This window comes from Penaeus monodon, chromosome 29 (genome assembly GCF_015228065.2).
Source record: "Penaeus monodon isolate SGIC_2016 chromosome 29, NSTDA_Pmon_1, whole genome shotgun sequence".
Lineage (NCBI taxonomy): Eukaryota > Metazoa > Arthropoda > Malacostraca > Decapoda > Penaeidae > Penaeus > Penaeus monodon.
This window is the reverse complement of record NC_051414.1, coordinates 6,856,305-6,856,653: the sequence shown is the minus strand read 5'-3', so window position 1 is coordinate 6,856,653 and position 349 is coordinate 6,856,305. Positions and strand designations below refer to the sequence as shown.

Below are 349 nucleotides of genomic sequence, written 5' to 3'. Positions count from 1 at the left end.
CCGACGCTTGACAACCATTGTTTACGCGACGGCCTTTGGCGCCAAAAAAAAAAATGACGCCAATTTTTTTTTTTCTTTTTCGTCTTACCTCGTGAGATTCATGCCCATGATGAGGTTCCTGTCGCAGCGGTACTTGTCGAAGCCCTCGGCGCGGAGGTTCAGGGACACCAGCGACACGTGCGAGTTGTCCATCGCCTGCAGCTGGATGCCCGAGTCGGCGCAGTCCCACGACGCCTCGTTCAGCAGGTCCTTGATGGCTTCCAGCACCTTCTTCAGGAGGCTCCCTTGCACCAGGCGGGCTTCGAACATGGCGGCGGCTTTGGTTGCTTTTTACTGGAGACTAGAATCG

At 55.6% G+C, this 349-nt stretch overlaps 1 protein-coding gene across 1 annotated transcript in view; it reads right to left on the bottom strand.

The window, feature by feature from the left end:
* LOC119591920 (proliferating cell nuclear antigen-like) overlaps window positions 1-349 on the bottom strand; it is a 3,885-nt gene extending 3,536 nt beyond the window's left edge. The window contains exon 1 of the mRNA XM_037940674.1: window positions 89-349. Coding sequence (XP_037796602.1) covers window positions 89-309 — 221 coding nt within the window. The 5' untranslated portion in view covers window positions 310-349. The remainder of the gene's footprint in view (window positions 1-88) is intronic.